Below are 26,935 nucleotides of genomic sequence, written 5' to 3'. Positions count from 1 at the left end.
GAGTTAGAGAAGGAGGTGAGTGGAAGAGAGGAACAGATCAGTGCCGCAGAAGAGAACAGGGAGTTAAAAAAGGAGGTGGGGTGGAAGAGAGCAGCAGAAGTTAACCGGGAGTTAAAGAAGGAGGCGGTGGAAGAGAGCAGCTGATCAGCACAGGAGAAAAGAACAGGGAGTTAGAGAAGGAGGTGAGGTGGAAGAGAGCAGCAGATCAGCACGGGAGAAGAGAACAGAGTTAGAGAAGGAGGTGAGGTGGAAAAGAGCAGCAGATCAGCACGGGAGAAGAGAACAGAGAGTTAGAGAAGGAGGTGAGTGGAATAGCGGGAGGGCGATAGATTGAGTGAGGGAGGGAGATAGATTGAGTGAGGGCGGTAGAGTGGTAGAGTGGTAGAGTGAGGGCGGTAGAGTGATGACGGTAGAGTGAGGGTGTGAGGGCGGTAGAGTGGAAAAGTGAGGGCGGTAGAGTGAGTGCAGTAGAGTGAGTGCGGAAGAGTGGTAGAGTGAGGGCGGTAGAGTGAGGGCGTGAGTGCGGTAGAGTGAGGGCGGTACAGTGAGGGCGTGAGGGCGGTAGAGTGAGGGCGGTAGAGTGAGGGTGTGAGGGCGGTAGAGTGGAAAAGTGAGGGCGGTAGAGTGAGTGCAGTAGAGTGAGGGCGGAAGAGTGGTAGAGTGAGGGCGGTAGAGTGAGGGCGTGAGTGCGGTAGAGTGAGGGTGGTGGCGTGAGGGCGGTAGAGTGAGGGCGGTACAGTCAAAGCATGAGGGCGGTAGAGTGGTTGAGTGAGGACAGTCGGGTGAGGGCGGTCAAGTGGAAGAGTGAGAGTGGTAGAGTGAGGGCGGTCGAGTGAGGGCGGTAGAGTGAGGGCGGTAGAGTGAGGGCGGTAGAGTGAGGGCGGTAGAGTGAGGGCGGTAGAGTGAGGGCGGTAGAGTGAGGGCGGTAGAGTGAGGGCGGTAGAGTGGTAGTGTGAAGGCGGTAGAGTGAGGGCAGTAGAGTGAGGGCGTGATGGGTTTGAGTGGTCGATAGAGGGCAGTAGAGTGGGCGTGAGGGCAGTGGGAGCGGTAGAGTGAGGGCGGTAGAGTGAGGGCAGTAGAGTGAGGGCGGTAGAGTGGTAGAGTGAGGGCGGTAGAGAGGTAGAGTGAGGGCGGTAGAGAGGTAGAGTGAGGGCGGTAGAGAGGTAGAGTGAGGGCGGTAGAGTGGTAGAGTGAGGGCGGTAGAGTGAGGGCGGTAGAGTGGTAGAATGAGGGCGGTAGAGTGAGGGCGGTAGAGTGATGTAAACCGTGAACAACTCAGTCTCTTGCAATAAGCTAGTCATCCAGTTTGCCAAGTCATTCCTCTACACCCCAATGCATAAAGGCATGTTCCACCTCCCGACCACAAACTCCAATAGGTAACTTCATGATGGTGTTCTTTGTACCAGAGGTTCTATTTGACATGAGTGCACATGTTGGGTAGCAACTGCTCTTTTTTCTATGCACCCTCCATTTTGTACTTTAAAAAGATCTGGATAACAGTTCTAATCTAGTAGGCGCAATATCTTTTATTAACAATAGACAGTTTGTAAAAAATAAAAAGGCCACTTAAATGACAGACCCCCTGGCTACAGTTAGAAACACCTTTTTTGCAAACCTGGGTCGAGAAAAAAATAAACCGGACATTGAACCACTAGTCAACATTATTGAAGGTCCAATTCCATGACGTCGAGCAGACCATGTCTGTCTGGGATAACTTTACAAGCAAGCATGAGATGAGGTTAGAGAAAAACAACTGAAAGGGAAACCAATAAAACATGTCTTTTGTTTCAGAACATATTAGCAATAATTTGCCAAATTGATAGAACAACACAACAGGTATGAAAACCTGATTCTTCTGACCGCAATAAAAAAAACTCATTAAAATTAAGATTGGTATACAGCTGCCGGATAAAGACTTTCAGGTGGGGGCGTTAAATATTAGACTGCAGAAAATAAATTCCAACTAAATGTTTGCGCCCTTATGAAGATGAAAGGCGTGGAAGCCCTTGAGACACTCTCCTAAGTGTTACGTTCAAATAATGAGCCGTTCCTCCTTATCTGCAACGTAACTGGAGAATGTGAAGTGACTCAATACCGTGAAACCCACCTCTGAGAATAAATGAGCATACGGGTGGTATTGAAAAAAACCAATTCGTCATATCAATGTTCTTTATGAGGTTTTGCTTACCTAGGAAACAATCATTAATGTACAAATGGTTAGAATGTATAACTGATAGGAAGGCCCAGCACCCGTTGCAAGTAAGTGCAATAACGCAAAATGAAAGTGCTTGAAAATCAACAAAATTGGTTAACGCCATTCAGCAAAGTAGGATAATGCATTGAAAGCCAAAGATTCCTGAAATATTGTTTTGCTTTTAAAAGCGGAGACCTGGTGAGTATTTCTCGCACTGTGCCCCTTTAGAATGATGCTTAGGTGTACCGAGCCCTCCTGGGGTTTGGGTGAACAGAGAGCTCTGTGGAAGGTAATGGGCACAGGTGATGGAAATATTTTATTATTCTCAGTCGGAGTACTAAGAATGCCGACTCACTGTGAGAACAGCCGAGGCAGCATCTGTGATTCATTTGGACAGTGGCTGTCATGAAGCCCTGCAAATGGCTGGGGGAGTCTTATCAGCAGGCCTTGGGATACCTGTTAGAGACAGACACTCTCAAGTGACACACCGAGTCCGAGTCCAACACACACACACCATTGCACGCACACACACACACACACACACACCCAATTGCACACACTCACACACACCATTTCACGCACACACACATAATGCACGCAAGCAAATAGAACTGCTTACATCAAAGTATAGAAATCACAGACAAAATGTTGCACTATTATAGTACAGTGCATGTCATTTGGGTGTATTACCAGCGGGTATTTTCTATCGTCCAAACATTAGGGAATGTTCCATGAGCATTCGTAATTGACGTGCCTGTCTTTTGCTATGTTTATGTTATCCACACAATCGTGGGGGGGGGGGGGGGGGGGAGAGAGAGAGAGAGAGAGAGAGAGGAGGGGAAGAGAGAGAGAGAGAGAGTGAGGGAGAGGGAGAGGGAGAGAAGAGAGAGAGAGGGAGAGGGAGGGAGAGGAAGAGAGGGAGGAAGAGAGAAAGAGAGGGAGGAAGAGAGAGAGAGGGGGGAAGAGAGAGAGAGGGGGGGGAAGAGAGAGAGAGAGGGGGGAAGAGAGAGAGAGGGGGGAAGAGATAGAGAGAGAGAGAGAGAGAGAGAGGGGGGAAGAGAGAGAGAGGGAAGAGAGAGAGTGAGTATATATATATATATATATATATATATATATATATATATTATATTATATATATATATATATATATCTCCGAGGTGTGATCACTGGGTGAGCACAGACTGGACATTGTGAGCTCAGCGAAAGATGGCATTGCCAGGATCAGTGTGGTATTTGCAAAGACACTAGGGAGATTGGCGGCTATGTGAGTTACACTGTGACAACCCACACACACGTATCAGCAATGGTGAGGTATGTGGCCGGCAGCAGTATCGCTACAACTCCCAGGGGAGTCTTACATTTGTTTTAACAGGAACAGCTTGCTTAAACTGGAAGCCTCCAAACTATGCATGTAGTTCAATGAGTTCTGATTCCAATATTAATAATAAAAGCCTCTCATTACAACTGTCACAGATTGAGAGGCATTAGAAACGAGGGGCGACAGAAAATATTTATACCGGAGAACCTAAATTTACATACAGTATGTACTCAAAGATCCAGAAGAGGCAGGGCGGCGCTATACAAAAATGCCGGTGAAGAAAGATGATGACCTGAAGCGAGTGCCTTGCTGATAAAATGAAAGCCGAGTGACCTCCCAAATTATACAAAAAAAGTTTTTGCAGTTCAAACACGGCACACACACTGCCTGCTGATTTAGTAAATTAATTACGAGCTGCAATGGGCACCGACTAGCAGGAAACACAGCAGGAGGTGGTGGGGGATGGCACGTCGAGTCGCAACGAAAAAAAATACACGAAGCCTGGTCTCTGATTATTGCAATCACAAACTACCTAGCAAAAACAGGTGGCGGGGAGAAGAGGGGTTCGGGGTGGTGAGAAACGGGCGGTGGGAGGAGAGTTGCTGAGAACTGACTATGGTGACACGAGGGCATAGGAGGAGAGAGGGTAAACAACCAACATGGGAGGATAGCGCTGCGGAGGGGGGAGGGGGAGAAGAGGTTAGACTAACCTAGTGTTTATGACAGGAATGATGTGGGAAGAGCGCCAGGGAGAAGAGAAGAAGGCCTACAGATGCACTCGTATAAAGTGCTCAATAGCAAATTAAAAAAACAAAGAAAGTAATTAGAATGGTAATTATCACCGCATGCCGCCAGGCCCGAAGCACGTTTCCCAGAGAGATTGCTATCAGAAGTAAAGAAATATAAAGCGCCTGCTCACCAGTGTTCAGGACAGGAGCACTCACCCATAATTAACGCCCAGCTGGTCTACCGTCCAGGAGCACTCAAATGCAATTGAACGCGCAAAAGCCGTCATTGGGAAGCGCGTTCCCATTCTAGAATCGGCTCGTGGAAGCGCGTCCACAGAGCAGAATCTTCTCGTGCACGTGTCTGTCTCTTCCGCCAGTCACGCTTGTCCTACATTTATTTCACACCTGGGTTGTTAATATCTACAGATAAGGCGAATTTAGAATGGTATTGTGAGGTTCAGAGAATTTTATTTTTAATAGCTGGTATATGCTTATTTACTAAAATAATGATGGGGAGAGCGCCGGAAGCTGACCTAATGTCATCACGCGAGAACTGTTGGCAACCTGCTTCTGCGCAGGACGGCAGAGGTTGGGCGGAAGTATGGCGCCACTGCAGTGCATGAGGGGCGGGAGAAAATCTGTGTCTGTGCTGCGTGATATCAGTGCACAAGCAGAGGTGAGCAAAGCGCCGGGTCCAGGGTTTAAAGTTATGTTGCTCTAAACTTCGGCCAATTAATGGAGGCCTCTTTTGGCGGGCTTAAGTCACAGTTTTTGATCATTTCTATACCTAATTACTGTCTCTAAGCCTCTCTCTGTTACTGATATGTTAACGCTAGCATTAAACTGCAGATTCTAATGTTATCAGATGCGCGCCTCCATATATCGCGTAGGTTTTCGCTATTTATCGCAGTAAATATTGTGTACTCGCAGGGTTACACATTTAGCTCAGTGTATAGGTTCTTTTATCAGTAAGCTATCTCTTAATTGTTTACAGTACTCATTGCAGCCGAGTGGTATTGTGCCGTGTGAGATGTTTCAGCTGTTGTGGTTTTTATATGGCCTCAGATTTATCTTTCTGGAATGTGTAGTATCGCTTTAAACGTTTTAAGTGTGCAAACATCCTAGCTTGCAAAGTACTGTTGGCTCGCACACCGGAATTGACAAATATGTCCACATTCACGTTGCTGCATAACAAGCTACGGCTGGCAGCGACAGTAACCATTTTATAGTAGCTCAATGGGAGAAAACGGACTCTGCAGCTCCTGAAACTTTTAAAGTTAAGCAATAAGAAAATGTGTGACCTTCTAATATGCATATGACTTGTCTCTGGAGTGGTGCAGGGGTGTGTGTGCCTGCGTGTATGTGTGTGCGCGCGTGTGTATGTGCTTCCGTGATTGTGGCTGTGTGTGCGCGCGTGAATGAGAGAGGCTGACGCTGTGAATGGAGCAAGTGATGTGCACGGCTGGGGGCGGGGCCAGGGGGCGCGTCCACGAGGTGCAATCGGCGCTCGTGGCCAGATCAAGGTCGCTTGACAAGGAACTCGGTCACAATAGGTCTAGCGAGACCTAATAATAACAAGCATTTACAATGCAATGGTCTCGGCATCATTAAAGGTGGAGCTATTGGCATTGCTCATGACATTTCTTTTTTTTCTTTAAATCATAAATAGATGGCATTGTCATTTACATTGCCAATACACAGCACTCTGCACTCAACAGCACACAGCACTCTGCACTCAACAGCACACACCACTCTACACTCAACAGCACACACCACTCTGCACTCAACAGCACACACCACTCTGCACTCAACAGCACACACCACTCTGCACCTGCACTCACTGCTCTGCACACTCACTACTCACTGCTCACTGCTCACTACTCACTGCTCACTACTCACAACTCACTACTCACTACTCACTACTCACTACTCACTACTCACTACTCACTACTCACTACTCACTACTCACTACTCACTACTCACTACTCACTACTCACAACTCACAACTCACAACTCACTACTCACAACTCACTACTCTGCACTCACTACTCTGCACTCACTACTCTGCACTCACTACTCTGCACTCACTACTCTGCACTCACTACTCTGCACTCACTACTCTGCACTCACTACTCTGCACTCACAACTCACTACTCTGCACTCACAACTCACTACTCTGCACTCACAACTCACTACTCTGCACTCACAACTCACTACTCTGCACTCACTACTCACTACTCTGCACTCACTACTCACTACTCTGCACTCACTACTCACTACTCTGCACTCACTACTCACTACTCTGCACTCACTACTCTGCACTCACTACTCTGCACTCACTACTCTGCACTCACTACTCTGCACTCACTACTCTGCACTCACTACTCTGCACTCACTACTCTGCACTCACTACTCTGCACTCACTACTCTGCACTCACTACTCTGCACTCACTACTCTGCACTCACTACTCACTACTCACTACTCTGCACTCACTACTCTGCACTCACTACTCTGCACTCACTACTCACTACTCTGCACTCACTACTCTGCACTCACTACTCACTACTCTGCACTCACTACTCACTACTCACTACTCACTACTCTGCACTCACTACTCACTACTCACTACTCTGCACTCACTACTCTGCACTCACTACTCACTACTCACTACTCACTACTCTGCACTCACTACTCACTACTCTGCACTCACTACTCACTACTCACTACTCTGCACTCACTACTCACTACTCACAACTCTGCACTCACAACTCTGCACTCACAACTCTGCACTCACAACTCACTACTCTGCACTCACTACTCTGCACTCACTACTCACTACTCTGCACTCACTACTCACTACTCACTACTCTGCACTCACTACTCACTACTCACTACTCTGCACTCACTACTCTGCACTCACTACTCACTACTCACTACTCACTACTCTGCACTCACTACTCACTACTCTGCACTCACTACTCACTACTCTGCACTCACAACTCTGCACTCACAACTCTGCACTCACAACTCTGCACTCACAACTCTGCACTCACAACTCACTACTCTGCACTCACTACTCACTACTCTGCACTCACAACTCACTACTCTGCACTCACTACTCACTACTCTGCACTCACTACTCACTACTCTGCACTCACTACTCACTACTCACTACTCTGCACTCACTACTCACTACTCTGCACTCACTACTCACTACTCTGCACTCACTACTCTGCACTCACTACTCTGCACTCACTACTCTGCACTCACAACTCACTACTCTGCACTCACAACTCTGCACTCACTACTCACTACTCTGCACTCACTACTCACTACTCTGCACTCACTACTCACTACTCTGCACTCACTACTCACTACTCTGCAGTCACTACTCACTACTCACTACTCTGCACTCACTACTCACCACTCACTACTCACTACTCTGCACTCACTACTCTGCACTCACTACTCTGCACTCACTACTCTGCACTCACTACTCTGCACTCACTACTCTGCACTCACTACTCTGCACTCACTACTCTGCACTCACTACTCTGCACTCACTACTCTGCACTCACTACTCACTACTCTGCACTCACTACTCACTACTCTGCACTCACTACTCACTACTCTGCAGTCACTACTCACTACTCACTACTCTGCAGTCACTACTCACTACTCACTACTCTGCAGTCACTACTCACTACTCACTACTCTGCACTCACAACTCACTACTCTGCACTCACAACTCACTACTCTGCACTCACTACTCACTACTCTGCACTCACTACTCACTACTCTGCACTCACTACTCACTACTCTGCACTCACTACTCACTACTCTGCACTCACTACTCACTACTCTGCACTCACTACACTGCACTCACTACTCTGCACTCACTACTCTGCACTCACTACTCTGCACTCACTACTCTGCACTCACTACTCTGCACTCACTACTCTGCACTCACTACTCTGCACTCACTACTCACTACTCTGCACTCACTACTCTGCACTCACTACTCTGCACTCACTACTCACTACTCTGCACTCACTACTCTGCACTCACTACTCACTACTCTGCACTCACTACTCACTACTCACTACTCACTACTCTGCACTCACTACTCACTACTCACTACTCTGCACTCACTACTCTGCACTCACTACTCACTACTCACTACTCACTACTCACTACTCTGCACTCACTACTCACTACTCTGCACTCACTACTCACTACTCACTACTCTGCACTCACTACTCACTACTCACAACTCTGCACTCACAACTCTGCACTCACAACTCTGCACTCACAACTCACTACTCTGCACTCACTACTCACTACTCTGCACTCACTACTCACTACTCACAACTCTGCACTCACTACTCTGCACTCACTACTCACTACTCACAACTCTGCACTCACATCTCTGCACTCACTACTCACTACTCTGCACTCACTACTCTGCACTCACTACTCACTACTCTGCACTCACTACTCACTACTCACTACTCACTACTCTGCACTCACTACTCACTACTCACTACTCTGCACTCACTACTCTGCACTCACTACTCACTACTCACTACTCACTACTCACTACTCTGCACTCACTACTCACTACTCTGCACTCACTACTCACTACTCACTACTCTGCACTCACAACTCTGCACTCACAACTCTGCACTCACAACTCTGCACTCACAACTCTGCACTCACAACTCTGCACTCACAACTCACTACTCTGCACTCACTACTCACTACTCTGCACTCACAACTCACTACTCTGCACTCACTACTCACTACTCTGCACTCACTACTCACTACTCTGCACTCACTACTCACTACTCACTACTCTGCACTCACTACTCACTACTCTGCACTCACTACTCACTACTCTGCACTCACTACTCTGCACTCACTACTCTGCACCCACTACTCTGCACTCACAACTCACTACTCTGCACTCACAACTCTGCACTCACTACTCACTACTCTGCACTCACTACTCACTACTCTGCACTCACTACTCACTACTCTGCACTCACTACTCACTACTCTGCAGTCACTACTCACTACTCACTACTCTGCACTCACTACTCACCACTCACTACTCACTACTCTGCACTCACTACTCTGCACTCACTACTCTGCACTCACTACTCTGCACTCACTACTCTGCACTCACTACTCTGCACTCACTACTCTGCACTCACTACTCTGCACTCACTACTCACTACTCTGCACTCACTACTCACTACTCTGCACTCACTACTCACTACTCTGCAGTCACTACTCACTACTCACTACTCTGCAGTCACTACTCACTACTCTGCAGTCACTACTCACTACTCACTACTCTGCACTCACTACTCACTACTCTGCACTCACTACTCACTACTCTGCACTCACTACTCTGCACTCACTACTCTGCACTCACTACTCTGCACTCACTACTCTGCACTCACTACTCTGCACTCACTACTCTGCACTCACTACTCTGCACTCACTACTCACTACTCACTACTCTGCACTCACTACTCTGCACTCACTACTCTGCACTCACTACTCACAACTCACTACTCTGCACTCACTACTCTGCACTCACTACTCACTACTCACTACTCTGCACTCACTACTCTGCACTCACTACTCTGCACTCACTACTCACTACTCTGCACTCACTACTCTGCACTCACTATTCACTACTCTGCACTCACTACTCACTACTCACTACTCACTACTCTGCACTCACTACTCACTACTCACTACTCTGCACTCACTACTCTGCACTCACTACTCACTACTCACTACTCACTACTCACTACTCTGCACTCACTACTCACTACTCTGCACTCACTACTCACTACTCACTACTCTGCACTCACTACTCACTACTCACTACTCTGCACTCACAACTCTGCACTCACAACTCTGCACTCACAACTCACTACTCTGCACTCACTACTCACTACTCTGCACTCACTACTCACTACTCACAACTCTGCACTCACTACTCTGCACTCACTACTCACTACTCACAACTCTGCACTCACAACTCTGCACTCACTACTCACTACTCTGCACTCACTACTCTGCACTCACTACTCACTACTCTGCACTCACTACTCACTACTCACTACTCTTCACTCACTACTCACTACTCACTACTCTGCACTCACTACTCTGCACTCACTACTCACTACTCACTACTCACTACTCACTACTCTGCACTCACTACTCATTACTCTGCACTCACTACTCACTACTCACTACTCTGCACTCACTACTCTGCACTCACTACTCACTACTCACTACTCACTACTCACAACTCACAACTCTGCACTCACAACTCTGCACTCACAACTCTGCACTCACAACTCTGCACTCACAACTCTGCACTCACTACTCTGCACTCACTACTCTGCACTCACTACTCACTACTCACTACTCACTACTCACTACTCACAACTCTGCACTCACAACTCTGCACTCACAACTCTGCACTCACAACTCTGCACTCACAACTCTGCACTCACTACTCTGCACTCACTACTCTGCACTCACTACTCTGCACTCACTACTCTGCACTCACTACTCACTACTCTGCACTCACAACTCACTACTCACAACTCTGCACTCACTACTCTGCACTCACTACTCACTACTCACAACTCTGCACTCACATCTCTGCACTCACTACTCACTACTCTGCACTCACTACTCTGCACTCACTACTCACTACTCTGCACTCACTACTCACTACTCACTACTCACTACTCTGCACTCACTACTCACTACTCACTACTCTGCACTCACTACTCTGCACTCACTACTCACTACTCACTACTCACTACTCACTACTCTGCACTCACTACTCACTACTCTGCACTCACTACTCACTACTCACTACTCTGCACTCACAACTCTGCACTCACAACTCTGCACTCACAACTCTGCACTCACAACTCTGCACTCACAACTCTGCACTCACAACTCACTACTCTGCACTCACTACTCACTACTCTGCACTCACAACTCACTACTCTGCACTCACTACTCACTACTCTGCACTCACTACTCACTACTCTGCACTCACTACTCACTACTCACTACTCTGCACTCACTACTCACTACTCTGCACTCACTACTCACTACTCTGCACTCACTACTCTGCACTCACTACTCTGCACCCACTACTCTGCACTCACAACTCACTACTCTGCACTCACAACTCTGCACTCACTACTCACTACTCTGCACTCACTACTCACTACTCTGCACTCACTACTCACTACTCTGCACTCACTACTCACTACTCTGCAGTCACTACTCACTACTCACTACTCTGCACTCACTACTCACCACTCACTACTCACTACTCTGCACTCACTACTCTGCACTCACTACTCTGCACTCACTACTCTGCACTCACTACTCTGCACTCACTACTCTGCACTCACTACTCTGCACTCACTACTCTGCACTCACTACTCACTACTCTGCACTCACTACTCACTACTCTGCACTCACTACTCACTACTCTGCAGTCACTACTCACTACTCACTACTCTGCAGTCACTACTCACTACTCTGCAGTCACTACTCACTACTCACTACTCTGCACTCACTACTCACTACTCTGCACTCACTACTCACTACTCTGCACTCACTACTCTGCACTCACTACTCTGCACTCACTACTCTGCACTCACTACTCTGCACTCACTACTCTGCACTCACTACTCTGCACTCACTACTCTGCACTCACTACTCACTACTCACTACTCTGCACTCACTACTCTGCACTCACTACTCTGCACTCACTACTCACAACTCACTACTCTGCACTCACTACTCTGCACTCACTACTCACTACTCACTACTCTGCACTCACTACTCTGCACTCACTACTCTGCACTCACTACTCACTACTCTGCACTCACTACTCTGCACTCACTATTCACTACTCTGCACTCACTACTCACTACTCACTACTCACTACTCTGCACTCACTACTCACTACTCACTACTCTGCACTCACTACTCTGCACTCACTACTCACTACTCACTACTCACTACTCACTACTCTGCACTCACTACTCACTACTCTGCACTCACTACTCACTACTCACTACTCTGCACTCACTACTCACTACTCACTACTCTGCACTCACAACTCTGCACTCACAACTCTGCACTCACAACTCACTACTCTGCACTCACTACTCACTACTCTGCACTCACTACTCACTACTCACAACTCTGCACTCACTACTCTGCACTCACTACTCACTACTCACAACTCTGCACTCACAACTCTGCACTCACTACTCACTACTCTGCACTCACTACTCTGCACTCACTACTCACTACTCTGCACTCACTACTCACTACTCACTACTCTTCACTCACTACTCACTACTCACTACTCTGCACTCACTACTCTGCACTCACTACTCACTACTCACTACTCACTACTCACTACTCTGCACTCACTACTCATTACTCTGCACTCACTACTCACTACTCACTACTCTGCACTCACTACTCTGCACTCACTACTCACTACTCACTACTCACTACTCACAACTCACAACTCTGCACTCACAACTCTGCACTCACAACTCTGCACTCACAACTCTGCACTCACAACTCTGCACTCACTACTCTGCACTCACTACTCTGCACTCACTACTCACTACTCACTACTCACTACTCACTACTCACAACTCTGCACTCACAACTCTGCACTCACAACTCTGCACTCACAACTCTGCACTCACAACTCTGCACTCACTACTCTGCACTCACTACTCTGCACTCACTACTCTGCACTCACTACTCTGCACTCACTACTCACTACTCTGCACTCACTACTCACTACTCTGCACTCACTACTCACTACTCTGCAGTCACTACTCACTACTCACTACTCTGCAGTCACTACTCACTACTCACTACTCTGCAGTCACTACTCACTACTCTGCACTCACTACTCACTACTCTGCACTCACTACTCACTACTCTGCACTCACTACTCACTACTCTGCACTCACTACTCTGCACTCACTACTCTGCACTCACTACTCTGCACTCACTACTCTGCACTCACTACTCTGCACTCACTACTCTGCACTCACTACTCTGCACTCACAACTCACTACTCTGCACTCACAACTCACTACTCTGCACTCACTACTCACTACTCTGCACTCACTACTCACTACTCTGCACTCACAACTCTGCACTCACAACTCACTACTCTGCACTCACAACTCACTACTCTGCACTCACTACTCACTACTCTGCACTCACAACTCACTACTCACAACTCACTACTCACAACTCACTACTCACTACTCTGCACTCACTACTCTGCACTCACTACTCTGCACTCACTACTCACTACTCTGCACTCACTACTCTGCACTCACTACTCACTACTCTGCACTCACTACTCTGCACTCACTACTCTGCACTCACTACTCTGCACTCACTACTCTGCACTCACTACTCTGCACTCACTACTCTGCACTCACTACTCTGCACTCTGCACTCACTACTCTGCACTCACTACTCTGCACTCACTACTCTGCACTCACTACTCTGCACTCACTACTCTGCACTCACTACTCTGCACTCACTACTCACTACTCTGCACTCACTACTCACTACTCTGCACTCACTACTCACTACTCTGCACTCACTACTCTGCACTCACTACTCTGCACTCACTACTCTGCACTCACTACTCACTACTCTGCACTCACTACTCACTACTCTGCACTCACTACTCACTACTCTGCACTCACTACTCACTACTCTGCACTCACTACTCACTACTCACTACTCTGCACTCACTACTCACTACTCACTACTCTGCACTCACTACTCACTACTCACTACTCTGCACTCACTACTTTGCACTCACTACTCTGCACTCACAACTCTGCACTCACTACTCACTACTCTGCACTCACTACTCTGCACTCACAACTCTGCACTCACTACTCACTACTCTGCACTCACTACTCTGCACTCACTACTCTGCACTCACTACTCTGCACTCACTACTCTGCACTCACTACTCTGCACTCACTACTCTGCACTCACTACTCTGCACTCACTACTCACTACTCTGCACTCACAACTCTGCACTCACTACTCACTACTCTGCACTCACTACTCACAACTCTGCACTCACTACTCACTACTCTGCAGTCACTACTCACTACTCTGCACTCACTACTCACTACTCTGCAGTCACTACTCACTACTCTGCAGTCACTACTCACTACTCTGCACTCACTACTCACTACTCTGCACTCACTACTCACTACTCTGCACTCACTACTCTGCACTCACTACTCTGCACTCACTACTCACTACTCTGCACTCACTACTCTGCACTCACTACTCTGCACTCACTACTCTGCACTCACTACTCTGCACTCACTACTCTGCACTCACTACTCTGCACTCACTACTCTGCACTCACTACTCTGCACTCACAACTCTGCACTCACAACTCACTACTCTGCACTCACTACTCTGCACTCACAACTCTGCACTCACTACTCTGCACTCACAACTCTGCACTCACAACTCTGCACTCACAACTCTGCACTCACAACTCTGCACTCACAACTCACTACTCACTACTCTGCACTCACTACTCACTACTCTGCACTCACTACTCACTACTCTGCACTCACTACTCACTACTCTGCACTCACTACTCTGCACTCACTACTCTGCACTCACTACTCTGCACTCACTACTCTGCACTCACTACTCACCACTCACTACTCACTACTCTGCACTCACTACTCACTACTCTGCACTCACTACTCACTACTCTGCACTCACTACTCTGCACTCACTACTCTGCACTCACTACTCACTACTCTGCACTCACTACTCTGCACTCACTACTCTGCACTCACTACTCTGCACTCACTACTCTGCACTCACTACTCTGCACTCACTACTCTGCACTCACTACTCTGCACTCACAACTCTGCACTCACAACTCACTACTCTGCACTCACTACTCTGCACTCACAACTCTGCACTCACTACTCTGCACTCACAACTCTGCACTCACAACTCTGCACTCACAACTCTGCACTCACAACTCTGCACTCACAACTCACTACTCACTACTCTGCACTCACTACTCACTACTCTGCACTCACTACTCACTACTCTGCACTCACTACTCACTACTCTGCACTCACTACTCTGCACTCACTACTCTGCACTCACTACTCTGCACTCACTACTCTGCACTCACTACTCTGCACTCACTACTCTGCACTCACTACTCTGCACTCACTACTCTGCACTCACTACTCTGCACTCACTACTCACCACTCACTACTCACTACTCTGCACTCACTACTCTGCACTCACTACTCTGCACTCACTACTCTGCACTCACTACTCTGCACTCACTACTCTGCACTCACTACTCTGCACTCACTACTCACCACTCACTACTCACTACTCTGCACTCACTACTCACTACTCTGCACTCACTACTCTGCACTCACTACTCTGCACTCACTACTCACACTCTGCACTCACTACTCTGCACTCACTACTCTGCACTCACTACTCTGCACTCACTACTCTGCACTCACTACTCACTACTCACTACTCACTACTCACTACTCTGCACTCACTACTCACTACTCTGCACTCACTACTCACTACTCACTACTCTGCACTCACAACTCTGCACTCACAACTCTGCACTCACAACTCTGCACTCACAACTCTGCACTCACAACTCTGCACTCACAACTCACTACTCTGCACTCACTACTCTGCACTCACAACTCTGCACTCACTACTCACTACTCTGCACTCACTACTCTGCACTCACAACTCTGCACTCACTACTCACTACTCTGCACTCACTACTCTGCACTCACTACTCTGCACTCACTACTCTGCACTCACTACTCTGCACTCACTACTCTGCACTCACTACTCTGCACTCACTACTCTGCACTCACTACTCTGCACTCACTACTCTGCACTCACTACTCACTACTCTGCACTCACAACTCTGCACTCACTACTCTGCACTCACTACTCTGCACTCACAACTCTGCACTCACAACTCTGCACTCACAACTCTGCACTCACAACTCTGCACTCACTACTCTGCACTCACTACTCTGCACTCACTACTCTGCACTCACAACTCTGCACTCACTACTCACTACTCTGCACTCACTACTCTGCACTCACAACTCTGCACTCACTACTCACTACTCTGCACTCACTACTCTGCACTCACTACTCTGCACTCACTACTCTGCACTCACTACTCTGCACTCACTACTCTGCACTCACTACTCTGCACTCACTACTCTGCACTCACTACTCACTACTCTGCACTCACAACTCTGCACTCACTACTCACTACTCTGCACTCACTACTCACAACTCTGCACTCACTACTCACTACTCTGCAGTCACTACTCACTACTCACTACTCTGCACTCACTACTCACTACTCTGCAGTCACTACTCACTACTCTGCACTCACTACTCACTACTCTGCACTCACTACTCACTACTCTGCACTCACTACTCTGCACTCACTACTCTGCACTCACTACTCACTACTCTGCACTCACTACTCTGCACTCACTACTCTGCACTCACTACTCTGCACTCACTACTCTGCACTCACTACTCTGCACTCACTACTCTGCACTCACTACTCTGCACTCACAACTCTGCACTCACAACTCACTACTCTGCACTCACTACTCTGCACTCACAACTCTGCACTCACTACTCTGCACTCACAACTCTGCACTCACAACTCTGCACTCACAACTCTGCACTCACAACTCTGCACTCACAACTCACTACTCACTACTCTGCACTCACTACTCACTACTCTGCACTCACTACTCACTACTCTGCACTCACTACTCACTACTCTGCACTCACTACTCTGCACTCACTACTCTGCACTCACTACTCTGCACTCACTACTCTGCACTCACTACTCTGCACTCACTACTCACCACTCACTACTCACTACTCTGCACTCACTACTCACTACTCTGCACTCACTACTCACTACTCTGCACTCACTACTCTGCACTCACTACTCTGCACTCACTACTCTGCACTCACTACTCTGCACTCACAACTCTGCACTCACAACTCACTACTCTGCACTCACTACTCTGCACTCACAACTCTGCACTCACTACTCTGCACTCACAACTCTGCACTCACAACTCTGCACTCACAACTCTGCACTCACAACTCTGCACTCACAACTCACTACTCACTACTCTGCACTCACTACTCACTACTCTGCACTCACTACTCACTACTCTGCACTCACTACTCACTACTCTGCACTCACTACTCTGCACTCACTACTCTGCACTCACTACTCTGCACTCACTACTCTGCACTCACTACTCTGCACTCACTACTCACCACTCACTACTCACTACTCTGCACTCACTACTCTGCACTCACTACTCTGCACTCACTACTCTGCACTCACTACTCTGCACTCACTACTCTGCACTCACTACTCTGCACTCACTACTCACCACTCACTACTCACTACTCTGCACTCACTACTCACTACTCTGCACTCACTACTCTGCACTCACTACTCTGCACTCACTACTCACACTCTGCACTCACTACTCTGCACTCACTACTCTGCACTCACTACTCTGCACTCACTACTCTGCACTCACTACTCTGCACTCACTACTCTGCACTCACTACTCTGCACTCTGCACTCACACTCTGCACTCAACTCTGCACGCTGCATTCACACTCTGCACACTCACTCTGCACTCACTATTTCACACTCTGCACTCACTATTTCACACTCTGCACTCACACTCTGCACTCACTACTCTGCACTCACTACTCTGCACTCACTACTCTGCACTCACTACTCACTACTCTGCACTCACTACTCTGCACTCACTACTCACTACTCTGCACTCACCACTCACTACTCTGCACTCACTACTCACTACTCTGCAGTCACTACTCTCTACTCACTACTCTGCACTCACTACTCACTACTCTGCACTCACTACTCTGCACTCACTACTCTGCACTCACTACTCTGCACTCACTACTCTGCACTCACTACTCTGCACTCACTACTCTGCACTCACTACTCTGCACTCTGTACTCTGCACTCACTACTCACACTCTGCGCTCACACTCTGCACTCACTACTCACACTCTGCACTCACTACTCTGCACTCACTACTCACACTCTGCACTCACTACTCTGCACTCACTACTCTGCACTCTGCACTCAACTCTGCACGCTGCATTCACACTCTGCACACTCACTCTGCACTCACTATTTCACACTCTGCACTCACTATTTCACACTCTGCACTCACTACTCTGCACTCTGTACTCACTACTCACACTCTGCACTCACACTCTGCACTCACTACTCACACTCTGCGCTCACACTCTGCACTCACTACTCACACTCTGCACTCACTACTCTGCACTCACTACTCTGCACTCACTACTCTGCACTCACTACTCTGCACTCTGCACTCACACTCTGCACTCAACTCTGCACGCTGCATTCACACTCTGCACACTCACTCTGCACTCACTATTTCACACTCTGCACTCACACTCTGCACTCACTACTCACTACTCTGCACTCACTACTCTGCACTCACTACTCTGCACTCACTACTCTGCACTCACTACTCTGCACTCACTACTCTGCACTCACTACTCTGCACTCACTACTCTGCACTCACTACTCTGCACTCACTACTCTGCACTCTGCACTCAACTCTGCACGCTGCATTCACACTCTGCACACTCACTCTGCACTCACTACTTCACACTCTGCACTCACACTCTGCTCACTCACTCTGCACTCACTACTTCACACTCTGCTCACTCTGAACTGTGCGCACTCTGCACTCACACTATAATAATCCTTATGCAGAATTCCTCTAAGGTATAAGCAGCTTGGGTTTTTCCTATAGGCGCCAAAGAGTCAATGATAGGAAAAGAGGGCAGAGAGTGCTAACCCCATCTCCCCACCCACAGACAACCAAAAATTATCTTCTGCGTTGCTTTGTTCTAATAATATGAATAAGGAATTTAAAGTATATGTATGGGCGAGTGGAAGGTGATCTATCGTATTCAATATATTCTTAACACAATTGGTGTTCATGGTTACCTTTACAAACGTGAGATGAAGATGATGCTCACTTTTTAGTTATATAAGGATATTTTGTCGAGTACATTCAAGTTCAACCCACTGGCTGTAAGCAACAAGCTGAGGATCAACAGGCGTGAAAACAGCGTGGTGGGCGCGCACGTGACGCAGCGTGGGCGTGCACATCAGCTGAAGGATCGCCGGAGAAGACACGAGTCTGCCTGCTGCCATGACTGACCAACTGCAGAGGGAAAGAGCCCGGTGAGTGTGGGTAGAGGGGGGGCGGCAGAGAGGGAGTGGGCAGAGAGGGATGGTGCGTGCGTGTGTGCGTGTGTGCGTGTGTCTGTTTCTGTGTGTGTCTGTGTGTGCACGGCCATGCCTGCCTGCCTGTGTGCGCGTTCACGGACCCTGGTCGGCGTGTTCACAGCTCAAGGTCCCTTCAGAGCGAACTCCATAACAATAGGTCTCGATGCCGAGACCTAAAAAGCAGGAGCTGAGACTGGTCCCTTTCAGGCTGTCCATTCCTTTCCTCATCCTCATGGTGAAAACAATCTTAGCAGCAGTGCCACACATCACCGCCTTTGATGTAATTTAAAATACGTTCCTTATAGTTATTTCATTAGTCTCATTTCAGAATGGGAGCATTTCCAACTACATACAACCAAGCCATAGTTGTTCCCATCCTCTTAAGCAGCTAAACGAGTGGCAAATCCAATAGACCGGGGTCATAGAAGGTGTAATGTTACATGTATTATATTTATAGCGAGATGGAATGATAGAAATACCGGTCGGGCGGCACACTATGCTAAGCACAAATATTTAGCTTAGGTGTTTTAAGCCACGCCCTTAATTATACCGGCCACGCCCCAATTTTCCACCTAATGAAGTAATCCTTTGTCTTAATCAAACCCCATGAATACACCGCGCTTTGCAGAAGGTAAAGACAGCGGGGCTTATTTACAAGCCCCTTTCGCCGCCGGTACGTCACTCTTCGGAATCGGAGCTAACACATTGGAGCCCAGAAATAATTTGTCAGGTGCCCGACCCCATACGCCCAGTGCCCCGACATGTCAATCAGCGGTGTAAATAATTGCACCGCCAGAGTGACCGAATAAGCAAAGTAGCCTTTCGCGGGCGAGGTCATTTGGGTGTTCTTACCTCCGCCTCCTTGCGGCTGAGGTGCACGAGCACGGCCGACGTCTCATGTATTTCGCTGCCGTCGAACACGCCGCAGCCGGCCAGCACCACAGCCACGCGCTTCTTCGCTGCCATTCTGCCTGCACGAGGAAATAAAAATAAATAAGAGAGCGGTAACGCAAGGGCGTGCTAGAAGACATACTATACTGCCATCACCCCTTTATCGTGAAACCACGTTACCGCTGATTTGCAGCCCTGTCCAATCACATCTCACAGCGTGCAACAAATATGCACGTTAGTTTCTTTTTCAAAGAGTTGCATATTAGGAGCCTACATTTGTTCTCTACCCTGTTAAGAATATCATTCGATTCTTCTGTATTCGTTTTTTTTTCTCCTAAAATATCACTCCTTTCAATGTTGATTGCTGGGCAAACAGCATTTTCAGATTTTCCTCAAAACCACTTTGATGGTTTTCAAATGTTGCCCGTTTGGATAAAGTGTGACAGTTTGTACCAAAGTCTAGATTTTTCGACTACAGTTTGTTGCATTGTGATAGGTGATGCGTGTGCTATATTTATTTTAGCATGGATTTTAGAACACCTCCAAGGGTCCAGGGCTTGTTGGCCACCATTTGGGGTTCAGGACTCACTCCAGGCAGAGACAAGGTGCAGGGTTCAAGTCGCTCTGGTAGTTCTGGGAGTAAGAAACAAGACAGGCCTCAGGGCAATCTTCGGAGGGTACAAGGCAAGCTTCAAGCAGCAGAGCAGTCCTCTAAAGTATAAACCAGTCCTTCTGGGAGTCCAACGCAGGTCCAGAAGTTAACTGAAGAGTTGGTCTGAGAGTCCAATATTTATAATTGATGCCAGCATTTGAAGTGGTGGAAATTTCTAGACTACTCCTACATCTGTTTCTGGAAAGTTCCTTCCTTTCCCTGCCCATGTTCCAAGAGGTCTAGTGTGGCAAAAGACTGTTGTCAAGTTACTTTCTGAGCGTGCTGAAGGCAGGCCATTGAAATGTAAGTAGGGTAGGTAACATCTTGACCCCTTTCCTCCTGGCAGTTCAACTCTGTCTCACTGTTTGGAAGGAACACACAAAGGCCAACTGCCAACTATTCAAAGTCATGTGACCCACAATACAGACTGCAGGCACCAAATGGTTAGGACAAGTAAATGCCAACTTTCTAAAAGTGGCATTTTCACAATTATGTCTTAAAATTCAACTTTGTCATTAAGGAGGATTTTAAATTACAATTAAGGCTCCAAGTTTTCAATTTTTACTGATTTTTACATATAAAAACAGACAGAAAGCACTGATTTTCTTGTCTGTATTTAATTTTAAAAGCGGAAAAATACAGAAAATGGTGCCTCTTTTGAATAACTTGTGTATCCATACTTCAACTTTCATACTGGTCAATCTAACATACATCAGATGGTAGGGGCAGGTAATCAAATACACAACTTTAACAGAATTACAATTAGTATGTGTCCGTTGCTTCCACGGGTAGCCCAAGCCTAGGGTTATTTCTTTAATGTGTTCCGTGAATGGACACACTACACAAGATCCACATTGATAATGGCCTGTGACTGGAAGTTGGTTCCACAATGTCTGTTGATTGGTACCCCTGGGTTTGTATGTGTCCGTATGTACCAGTCTATCTCTGAGGCTTTTGTTTCTTTTAAACAAGAACATTGTTTTTTCAAATTTTATTTTTTTGATGTCAAGATTTGCCATTTTTGTTCATGATTTTTTTGACCTCGTTTGAGGAAGAATTGTACGTGGTGACACATATCAATGAGTCTGCCTCTGGCTTCCGGTTGGTTTCTAATAGAGCTTCTCTCGTAGTGTTCCGTGATCTTTTTTGGGTCTTATCTATGATCTTTTTTGGATACGCTTTCTGCTGTAATTTGTTAGTTTGTTTCTCAGCTTCTTTCTTATAGTCACCCAGGTCGGCACAGTTCCTACGTATCCTAAAGAATTGATCGGCAGGCAGATTCTCTTTCAGGGCTCGCGGATGTGCACTGTTAAAGTGCAACAAGCTGTTTTTGTCTGTGTGTTTTGTTTACAACTAACTAATACGTTTACCTTCCTTCGCTGTAAGATTTACGTCATGGAAGGATACTCTCTCACTACTTGGCGTCATCGTGAATCGCAGGTGTGGGTTGAGCTGGTTAATATACCCTGAAAAGTCTGTCATACTGTGCTTGTCTCCTTTCCAGATGATAAGGATGTCATCTATGCACCTGTACCATTTGCAGATTCTATCAGAGAATGGGTTGGTCGGCCAGATGTATTGTTCCTCAGAGTAGCTCATGAACAGACACGCTATGCATGGCGCAAATGGTCTGCCCATGGAAGTCCCATGGACTTGGAGGAACAGTTGAAATTTTCTCTAAGGGCCAGGTGCATCAAAGTAATGACCCAGTCCACTGGTGCGTCCCATTGCCATTCTCCCTTACGTAGAAGTTCCTTAATCACGCGAAGGCTTTCTTCCTGAGGAATACTAGTGTACAATACCTCTATGTCTAAACACATCATGGTGTTCTGCTCTGGATTATAAATGAGCTCGGCAAGAAGGTTGAGAAGATGTTTTGTGTCCTGTACATATGATTTTATCCGTATGACAAGTGGTCAGAGGAACCAGTCAGTATATTTTGACAATGGTTCAAGGAGGTACCCGATCCCAGACACAAGGGGGCTCCCCGGGGCGGGATTTTGCCTTTGTGTATATTTCGTATAGTGTTGAACAGAGGAATCCTTGGGTCTTCTGAAGTAAGGATGTCACGTTCCTTCTTAGTAATCCAGTTACTTTGTAAAGCTTCTGTTGTCAGAATTTCAATGGTGTTCTTGAGACGTGCAGTAGGATCCCTGTAGATATTTCTGTAATGTTTTTCATCAGCCAGGATGGCTTTTACACAACAACAACGAACAGAGTGTGACTAAAGGGCTATCCTTGATATTCTGAAGTCCCCAGTGAAACGTAAACTATCCCGAAGATGGGTAAGGGAGAGATACATACTTGAAATGTTTGTGAGAGTGCGACACAATGGCGATTGAATTTTAATAGTGTGTGATTTGATGTGAGTGACACTGGAGTGGTTTCGAAAGTGACTACCCATGCACTACAACGTAAATAGTGGCAGCATGCGATAATTATTGCCACATCGCCATATATATCACAAGGTAAAGTATTCCATTGATATATAGGCCTGGATACACATACCAAGATGGTTGAAGAGTGATGACTTCTACATACCCTTCCTGTATGACAAGCATGGGTGTGTACAAGAGCACTATGCCTATCATGTTGCGCCATGATCTCCTTTCTCTCTTCTCCTTTCTCATTTCCAGATGGAGTCAAGAATCATAATGAAACAAAGATCATTAATCTAGCGACATTCAAAAAGGAGCAGCTATATGCCCTTATAAAAACAAAAGTGGATAAGGTAATCCCGGTCCCCGATAACCAGGGAAGATACCCCCTTTTTTAGGCCCTGAAGAAAGTCCTGGACATTACTGGCCAATCACGGACTAAAACATGTTGGCACTAGGGTCATAGGACCATAAAACTCCAAAGGACCCCCCCCCTCCCCTAGTTTTTATTTTCCTATCCCCGACAGTTCCATGAATAAAAGGATACTGGGATCTGTCTGAGGATTTTTAATCTTTAAACACCCCTTGGCCATATACATTTTTCCAAGAGCTCCCTGGAATATGGTTGAGCCCATCCTGACCTTTAGGATTGGGGGTGACCCGATGATGAAGCTTGACACTACTAGAGTGTGTGAGGGTAAAATTAACAAAATTAATTGCTTCCTTCCTCACAGTCTAGAGGGTAACAACTAGAGTGCTTCAAAACACCTTTCCATATCTAACTAACAAGGGTTAGCTTTAAAAATGTGTGCATGTGTTGCACAATACCATGCGGTTCTTGTTGTGGAATAGATTCTTTTTGTTAGCCTTAGGACTCTGAGCACTTTACCTCTGCTGACCAGGGATAAAATGCATGTGCTTCTGCCCTAAAAATGGTAACATTGGTGCATACACAATTGGCATCTTTAGTTTATGTGTAAGTCCTTGCAAAGTGGTATAGTATCTACCTAGGGCATGTACATTAAAAAGCTACTAGTGGGTTTGTATTACTGATTCTGCAACCCACAGAGGTAGCCTTTCAAACCTGGCTCAGGCCTGCCATTTCAGGGTCTGTGTGTGCAGTTTACTGCCACTTCGACTTGGCATTTAAAACCCTTGGCCAAGCCTTAAACTCTGCTTTTATTACACATAAGTCACACTTAAGATAGGCCCTATGTAGCCCATAGAGCAGGGTGCTGTGTGCTAGACAACAAGTATCAAGTTCCCTTTCCTTACTTAGAAACCCAGAACTACCTCTCCCATAATGAATCAGTATGAAGGTGGGGTTGTGTGTCTTCCCATACTGCACTGGTAGAGGTCAGCTGATGGTGCCAGCATATAAGCCTTCAGCACCATGTCACAGGTGCTTGGTTTTGTTTCCTGTGAGGACCACGCCCTTCCTTGGTGAGACATTATCCTTCGAACCCTTGTGCTTGCTTCTTTGTGGGAGCGCAGCTTGCGAAATGGATGCAAAAACAGCAAATGAAATGAAAGTCAGCCTGACGCATTTCGTATTACTACTTCTTCAGAGGCACTGACTCGAACTCCAAGGCAAACATTTTTCTTGGCAAAACCACTGCAGTAGTACCCGCCCCAGTGAATTCAATTTCAATATGTCTGTATATATAAACTCAACAGGATTGATTACTTTACTCAATTACTGTTTCCGTATGGTTTAACTGCCTACGTGTACCGCTAATTCTTCTCCACAATTCAGTCCCCCAGGGGCCTTAGTCTGACAATCTATGATATGTCGGGATTCTAATATGCGGAGTTTTTGTAGCTTATCTCCTCCCCTGATGTTTTCAGAAATTGCGTCCAGACAATAGTATTGCAACAGGCTTCTGTCGCTATTGTGTTTAATGGAAAAATGTCTTGCGACAGGATATGTGAAGTCTCTGATGGCTATGGCCCTCATATGCTCCAGGATACGCAATTTCACGGGGTTCACATCTTTTAGCTTCCCCGTCTTCATGGGAGTGGGTGACAAGTGAACAAACCCATGATTGAGACAGAGAAATTCAGAATGATCACTCCCTATTCACAGGATTGCCAACAACTCAGAATTATTCTGAAGAGACACTGGCATATCCTAAAGAGTGATAATATCATAGGGAATGATGTACCTGAGAATCCTTTAATCACTTTTAAGAGAGCACGATCTCTGAGAGGCACCTTGGTACAGAGTCACTTGTCACCCACTCCCATGAAGACGGGGAAGCTAAAAGATGTGAAGGGCTTCTTCCCCTGTGGACGTTGTAAGACCTGTGCCAACAGCAAAAGGGTTTACGCGTATGAGATCACAGGGTGCAGACAGAAAAAGAAAATTAATCAGTTCCTAACCTGTAGTACGCCATTTGCAATTTACTGCCTCAAATGCCCATGCGGGCTCAAATACATAGGGAGTACCATCAACCCCATGAAATTGCGTATCCTAGAGCATATGAGGGCCATAGCCAACAGAGACTTCACATATCCTGTCGCAAGACATTTTTCCATTAAACACAATAGCGACAGAAGCCTGTTGCAATACTATTGTCTGGACGCAATTTCTGAAAACATCAGGGGAGGAGATAAGCTACAAAAACTCAGCAGATTAGAATCCCGACATATCATAGATTGTCAGACCAAGGCCCCTGGGGGACTGAATTGTGGAGAAGAATTAGCGGTACACCTAGGCAGTTAAACCATACGGAAACAGTAATTGAGTAAAGTAATCAATCCTGTTGAGGTCATATATACAGACATATTGAAAATGAATTCGCTATTTGTTATTTGCTATGATTTTCCTTCGGCAATTGATGAGATATCATTATTGGATGAACCTATGAAATGATTGTAATGAATGCTCCATGTGAATTTTTTGAGTTTCGCAGGATTTTGTTAATTATACAGCGACCTTTAATGCAATGCAATGAACAACACAGGGCATGTTTTGGGACAGTTTTATGTATTGGGCTTTGTGTTTGGAAAAGGCAACCGGGCTGGTTGCCACAGGCTGATCCACTGCAAGATCTTATTCCCTGCCCACATGTAATAATATATGAGAGGTGAAACGCCGATCCACGGCGAAATTTCATCAAGAGCAATGCAATTATCTTAAAATGCTGGCTTTGATTTTAACGTTGCCATAGAAATAATGTGGTGACGCTACGTACTCAGTGACACGGTATTGTTTACGTGTACTAGTAATATGGCGCTCGGGCGCCTG

At 46.8% G+C, this 26,935-nt stretch overlaps 1 protein-coding gene across 3 annotated transcripts in view; it reads right to left on the bottom strand.

Annotated features, from left to right (window-relative positions):
* LOC147698215 (glutamine amidotransferase-like class 1 domain-containing protein 3, mitochondrial) overlaps window positions 1–20,759 on the bottom strand; it is a 69,667-nt gene extending 48,908 nt beyond the window's left edge. For 2 of the 3 annotated variants that reach the window (XM_086934858.1, XM_086934859.1), the window contains exon 1: window positions 4,457–4,834. Coding sequence is in view for 1 of the 3 variants with exons in the window: in XM_086934857.1 (XP_086790983.1) it covers window positions 20,617–20,730 (114 nt within the window). In the remaining 2 variants the exon portion in view is untranslated. Of the gene's footprint in view, window positions 1–4,456; window positions 4,835–20,616 lie in introns of those variants that run through there. The other variant, XM_086934857.1, reaches the window with a different exon arrangement.
* Between the last annotated feature and the right edge of the window lie 6,176 nt (window positions 20,760–26,935).

Source organism: Lissotriton vulgaris, chromosome 8, assembly GCF_964263255.1.
Source record: "Lissotriton vulgaris chromosome 8, aLisVul1.2, whole genome shotgun sequence".
NCBI lineage: Eukaryota > Metazoa > Chordata > Amphibia > Caudata > Salamandridae > Lissotriton > Lissotriton vulgaris.
This window is presented reverse-complemented; position numbering and strand designations above follow the sequence as displayed.